The 6,845-nt window shown below is 48.6% G+C and overlaps 2 protein-coding genes across 2 annotated transcripts; both read left to right on the top strand.

The window, feature by feature from the left end:
* The first annotated feature begins 1,457 nt into the window (after positions 1-1,457).
* On the top strand, positions 1,458-2,397 carry LOC143363557 (uncharacterized). The gene has a single exon (XM_076804123.1). The coding sequence runs from the start codon at positions 1,477-1,479 to the stop codon at positions 2,395-2,397; it is 921 nt and encodes a 306-aa protein (XP_076660238.1). The 5' UTR covers positions 1,458-1,476.
* Positions 2,398-3,602: 1,205 nt separating this feature from the next.
* On the top strand, positions 3,603-5,876 carry LOC143363556 (uncharacterized). Its single transcript, XM_076804122.1, has 4 exons — positions 3,603-3,684; positions 3,801-3,974; positions 4,087-4,350; positions 5,676-5,876. Exons 1-4 carry the CDS (start codon positions 3,603-3,605, stop codon positions 5,684-5,686), a joined length of 531 nt encoding a protein of 176 aa, XP_076660237.1. The 3' UTR covers positions 5,687-5,876.
* Positions 5,877-6,845: the final 969 nt, after the last annotated feature.

The raw sequence follows: 6,845 nt of genomic DNA, 5'->3' as shown, positions 1-6,845 counted from the left end.
CCGTACACACAGGTTGTCTCGTTAACGCCGACTATAGTCGGCTCCTGTACACACAGGTCGTCTCGCGGCCGCCGATTATAGTCGGCACCCGTAACGAAAGGGTTAAATTACCGTACTAAGGGTTCGGCAAGTTCTTCGTCATTGTTGCAATCCGCGACGAGTGGATCGGATGTAACACTTATATATAATGTGATTATGTTATAATTTTCGACACACGCACTTATTCTGTCTTGTTTGATTAGTGATTCCTTTGTTAGTTAATTACTAATTATTAAGTTCGTGAATTAACTCTGAAGCAGTGAAGACTGGATGAGCAGTGGATTCGAAGGAAGGAAGGATAGAAGCAGAGAAGACGCCAGATAAGTATTGCCACGTGGTATTGTTACAAATACACGTAACAAATTATTATATATTTTGTATACTCTTTATTCAGTTTTCTTTTACCCCCATGGATCGTAGAGTTTTGAAGAAGTCGGTTTCGCGAAAACCGTATAATAAATTAGGCGCTAGGCAGAAACGAAGTATTCGGCGCGAAATAGCTTCATATTTGAGGAAGTTTTCACGTGACAATAAATTACAAAGTCCCCCTAATGTTGATAATCTGCAGGACATTCCCAGCACGTCTTCTTTTTCCGTGCCTGTCAGTAATAATAATAATGAAAGTCTTCTTAATATTCCCACCACATCTTCATTCACGCATGATTCCTCTTCTACCTCTTCATGCTATGATGTGGTTTGGGAATCTGCTGGTACCGTTTCAGAAGTATCATTTCGTGATCGTTGGGCATCTTGCTTTGTGGACAATAATTTAACGCACACTCAGGGGAACAACATCTTATCTCTTCTACGTACCCATTCGTGTTTTTCTAGTTTGCCGAAAGATATAAGAACGCTCATTCGTACACCACGTACCAGTGTGGTCACCTCTGTGGTAGAACTAGGAGAGTATGTTTATTTTGATGTAGAGTTGGAAATAGTTAAACAGTTATCTCAATGTTCTCCAGTAATTCCTGGAGAGTTGCAATTATATTTTCACGTGGATGGATGTAGATTAGATAGTTCCAATACAATTCAAATTTGGCCTATTCAAGTCAGAATTGTAAATATCTTAATAGTAAACCCATTGTAGTAGGGATTTATAAAGGCACCCAAAAAACCGAGGATTGTAACAATTATCTTCAAAAATTTGTCTCTGACATAAACTTGATAATTTCAAATGGAGGCATTACGTTCCACGAGAAAAAAATTCCAGTCGTATTAAGGTGTTTTATTGCTGATGCACCAGCTCGAGCCTTTATACTTCATCACAAAGGCCATATGTCTCATCGACCTTGTTCCAAGTGCAAAGTTTGTGGTACACAGGAAAGAGGTCGTCAGGTTTTCAATGGTATTAAACATCCTTTACGAAGTAATGAGGAATATACCAGGTGTTCCGATGAGGATCATCATAAAGATGGTCAAAGTCCATTAGCTTTGATGCCAATAGGAATGGTATCACAGGTGCCATTCGAGTATATGCATCTCGTATGTCTAGGTGTCATTAAAAAATTGTTATCTGCCTGGGTGTATGGCAAATATTCCCCATTTTCAAAATTATCTTCTCGACAAATTTTCACAATCTCAGAGAGAATGAGAAGGATCAATAAATATTGTCCATCCGAGTTTGCAAGGCGTCCTAGATCAATAGATTTATTTTCCAAATTTAAAGCAACAGAATGTCGGCAATTTGTTTTGTATACTGGTCCAGTTGTCACCTATGGAGTGCTGAAGGATAATGTATATCGACACTTCTTGTTTCTGCACAGTGCCATAAGAATAATGGTTTCACAGGTTTTTGTTAGCACATATTTAAAGTTTGCAGAAGGAGCTTTGCAACAATTTGTTCGTCGTTGTGAAAAGTTCTATGGCCCAACATTTAATTCTTATAATGTCCACGGTCTTCTCCACTTGGCGGATGACGTCAGACGTTTTGGTACATTAGATTCATTTTCAGCTTTCCCGTATGAAAGCAACATGTCCATTTTTAGAAAATATTGCAGAAAGCCAGGACAACCCCTTCAACAATTTTCTAATAGAATGAGAGAGATAGAACATCATGGCAGTAATAAGGGAGGTGGTGATTCTTCACCATCAACTGTAGCAGTGGCTGTCAGGAACCCGTGCTGCGGTGTACCGATGGAGCGAGCGTTGTTTGCGAAGCGTCGCATATACGCGGTCACTCGGACCAACCTCAACGCTGACGAGAATCGGAGAGGGTCCCAGGGCGACTCGAAGACGGCTCGCAGACTGGGATGGTCGCCGGACTTCGTCTTCCTGACCGTCGTCGTCGTCACCGTCACTCTGCGCTCCGGAGCCTCGCTCTCGTCGACGTCACGTGCGCCAGGCCAATCCTTCTAAGGCCCTGACAACCACGAGGGACCGTTCCACCAGAGGTCATCGTCGACCAGTACCTGCGCTGAAATCCCACGCGTGGCAAAGTCCGCAGGATTTTCGTCTGTCCTCGCGTGTCGCCACTCAGCGTCCGGTAGCAGGCGCTGGATCTCGGCCACCCTATGCGCCACAAACGGTTTCCACCTGGAAGCATGAGATCACACCCAGGCTAGGACGACCGATGCATCGGTCCACGCATGCATAGTCACGCTGTGAGGCCGCATCGAATCTCCTACTGCTCTCAGCAATCGGGCCAGCAGTAGAGCGCCGCACAGCTCCAGCCTGGGAATGCTCTGTGGTTTCGTTGGAGCGACCTTGGTCTTCGCCATCAGTAGGTGCGTCTCGGCCCTTGCACCGGTAACTGGCACCCTTATGAAGACGGCTGCAGAGTATGCCCTTTCCGACGCGTCGCTGAATCCGTGCAGCTCTATACTGTCGCTGGTCGCCGCGCGATAGCCAATCCATCTCGGAACTGTGATTCGATCGGTCCTCTCCATCTCGAATCGAAGCTGCTTCCATCGCTCGGAGAACAGCTCAGACAGCGGCTCGTCCCACGACAACCCAGACAACCAGAGGTCCTGCAGCAAGATCTTCGCAGCAATGGTGATCGGAGACAACCAGCCCAATGCATCGAAAAGCCTGGCCGTCTCAGACAAAACCAATCGTTTGGTCCATCGTTGACCTGGTGTGGCAGTCCTGAGCTGCGGAGCCGCAAGAGACAGAGTGTCGTTCGCTGTGCTCCATTTGAGTCCCAGTGCTCCTGCCTCTTGGTGACCCTGCAACAACTGAACGAGACCGGAGCTCGACGACAAGTAATTGGTCGCCCACTTATCCAGCGGGAATCCGCCCGCCGTCAGGATGTCCGTGAGTTGACGTCGAGCCTCCTCGGTGTCGTCGATGTCATCTCCTCCGGCCAGAATGTCATCGACATACGAATTCGCTCGGAGAATCGCTGCACCCCGCGGAAATCGAGCCTTCTCGTCGTCGGCAAGTTGGAGCAGTACTCTCGAGGCGAGATACGGAGCCGACGTCGTGCCGTAGGTCACCGTCGTCAAACGGAAGTCCCGTACTTCCTCGCTTGGATCGTTCCTCCAGACGATCCTCTGCCAGTCACTGTCTTCTGGGTGCACCTTGATCTGGCGAAACATTTTTACAATGTCCGTCGAAAAGGCATGCCGATGGAATCGCCACCTCGTTATTACGGCCCAGAGGTCAGTTTGGAGCTTCGGTCCGGCAGCCAGGTAATCGTTAATGGTACTGCCTCTGCCTGAAACGTAAGAGCCATTAAAAACTACTCTTATTTTTTTCCAGATCCCTTTTCCCGCCACACGGCGTGATGCGGAAGGTAATTCTCCCTCTCCCCCCGCCAGTCGAGTGCCGCGAGACGAACTCCATGTGCCCGAGCCGTTCGTACTCCTCCAGAAATTCGGAGTATTTCTGTCGGAGCATCTCGTCCTTTTCTCGTCTCCTTTCGGACGATAAGAGCAAGCGAACGGCAGCCGATCGCGGAACCCCGACATCGGTGCCTGGGGTGGCAACGAACGGTAAGCGCGCAACGTAGCGTCCATCCTGATCTCTGCGGTGCGTATCCTGGAAGTGCTTTTCGCATGCTTCGTCCTGAGGCGTGCTTATTCCACTCGTTGGTACTTCTTCCAGCTCCCAGAACCTCTGCCAATCGTCTCGGAGGTCTCGTGCAGGCTGAACTAACAAGGATCGCACCCGAGGTCCAGCGCTGTCATTCTTCGTGGATGAGGTTGTGCCCATCGGCGCCCAGCCGAAGGGCGTTCGAACAATTGGAGGAGTACCCATTGGTCCGATTCGATTCTCGAGGAGGAGGTGACCACACGCATCTGCCCCCAGAAGTAATTCCACCCTATTCGGAGAGCGGAAGTCCTCGTCGGCCAACGGGAGTCCGTGGAGGTGAATCCACTTCTCGTCATTAATTTCTACCGCTGGAGTCGGAGCGGTAATTTTTCGCGTCACCAGCGCGCTTAACGCGAGTTGGAAATTGGAATCGCGACTAGACGCGAGTAACACGGACACTTCGTGACGTACCGTGCCCACGTTTATCTCCTGGTATCCGGTTAAATGAACCTCTACGTCCCGGCGCGGAAGACGTAACGCTTGCACGACATCGTCCGTCACGAATGACAGTTCGGACCCGGGATCGAGTAACGCGCGAGCGAAGACACTGCGACCGTTCGGGGACTTCAACTGGACGCGCGCGGTGGCCAGTAAAACAACGCGATTCGACCTGAACGTATTCACCGAACTTGTGCTTGGCTGCGCGGGAGCTTCACTCTTCCGGAACGCCTCGTGAAGCGAAGTGTGGTGATGACCGCCGCACACCATACACCGATAAGAAGACGGGCACGCCGCGAGCAAGTGGTTTCCCGAGAAACACGAAACGCACAGTTTATTTCGATACACAAATTCCTTGCGTTCCGGCGCGCTAAGGGTTTTAAACTGGCTGCAGTGCCCTAGCTGGTGATTGTCCGAGCACAACGGGCACTTCCGAACGTTGCTGGCCTTCGCAGATGGCCCTTTGGTCATTTGTACCGTCATGGCCGTCCTCTGTTCGGATTTTCGTGTCTCCTCTCGCTTGGTCGTTGTTGACGAACACATCGGCTCTTGGGTCGAGGCCAAGGCATGGATTCGTGATTCGAGGAAGTCTCGAATCTCCACGAAAGACGGCATGATCGTCGGATCCGGAAACATTTTCTCCCAGTCTGAAGAGGAGTTCTGGATGTATTCTTCCTCGACTTCGTCGTATAGCCCTCTCTTCCTGTAGTCACTGGCGGCGTAATCTGGCATCGGTCTCATAGCGTTATGATTTGCGGTGAAGTTGCGCCAGTAACTCTCCAACAACTCGATTCTTTTCTGCAATACGACCGCGGAGAGTTTCGCTGCCCCCAATTTGCCGGTATTGATGATGCAGTTCTTGATGCGGCCAGCGATCTCCTCCTGAGCGACCACTACATCGCTGAACGTTTGCGGCATTGTTTCGGCAGTTAAAATTCATACGAAAGTAAAAAAACAACTGATCGAGACGCGAAGGACAACGGACTTTACGCGTACCGCGGTAAACACCTTGCCTCGGTCGGTTCGAGAACCGTTGGTGTCCCGGTGGAAGGTCACGGAATTTTCGAATTCGTAACGGTTCGCCACGCGGTCTAATTACCGTTTTTCGAGGACGGTCTCACGAGTTCTATTCGGAGAATTCACGTCTGCTCTTTTCCTTTTAGGTGCTTCCTGATTGTCTGCGACGGACCCTCGGAAGATGCTCGATGCACTCGCGGATCACTCGAGGAGACAAGGGAAGCGCACAACGGAACTCGCGGTGATGCACAGAATTCTTCGTAATTCTGCGTTGGATCAAGTGGAATAGAGAAATCGACACACTCTATTCCCGGGTTTCGGCACCAAATGTTTTGGATCTTCGTTGGGTTCCGTAACGAGGAACCTTTAACTTACGATCCGAATGATTTGAGAGAAATAAAATTGTGATTTGTGGGAGAGCTAACTGATTTATTACTGTTACCACTGCGATTCTCGGAAAAGAGAGCGAGGGCTCGACGGATTGCCGTGTATATTGACGCGGCTCTCTCCCCTCGCCGCGCACCCCGAACTACTCGGTCCGCCCGAAGTGTGCGGGGAGAGAGAGAGGCGAACCGCGACGACGGCCGAGTCCTCGATACAAACAAAGTTCGGCAATCGCTAATTTGCTGTGTGTGCGTGCGGACGCACAGCGGCACCGAACAGCTGATTGCTCGAACACTTAATTTATTATACGGTTTTCGCGAAACCGAATTTTTCAAAAATCCACGATCCATGGGGGTAAAAGAAAACTGAATAAAGAATATACAAAATATCTAATAATGTGTTACGTGTATTGGTAACAATACCACGTGGCAATACTTATCTGGCGTCTTCTCTGCTTCTATCCTTCCTTCCTTCGAATCCACTGCTCATCCAGTCTTCACTGCTTCAGAGTTAATTCACGAACTTAATAATTAGTAATTAACTAACAAAGGAATCACTAATCAAACATGTTTGTGTCGAAACACCGACACCTTCGTCGTGAGAGGTGTTGTTCCCGGTCTGGTGTCGCAAACTGCACTGCGCATGATCCCGTAACGCGCAACACCTAACATACGCGCATCATAAATTAAAAGTTATACATATTATAGCTTTAAAAGAAATTAATGAATTAAAATAAAAAATTAAGAATTAAAATAATTAAATTAATAATGTGTGCATTAATATTTACGCGTATTATTGTGTTAGTTCCTTAAGGGCATGCGCACAGTTGGCGCGGGATTTGAATGTCATTTGTTTATAACGACCGCATGCAGAAAAATGCAAATCGCTACGGTCATTCGCTATCGTGCATCCCATAAGGAAGATTATTTCGA

This window comes from Halictus rubicundus, unplaced genomic scaffold (genome assembly GCF_050948215.1).
Source record: "Halictus rubicundus isolate RS-2024b unplaced genomic scaffold, iyHalRubi1_principal scaffold0059, whole genome shotgun sequence".
Taxonomy (NCBI): domain Eukaryota; kingdom Metazoa; phylum Arthropoda; class Insecta; order Hymenoptera; family Halictidae; genus Halictus; species Halictus rubicundus.
This window is presented reverse-complemented; position numbering and strand designations above follow the sequence as displayed.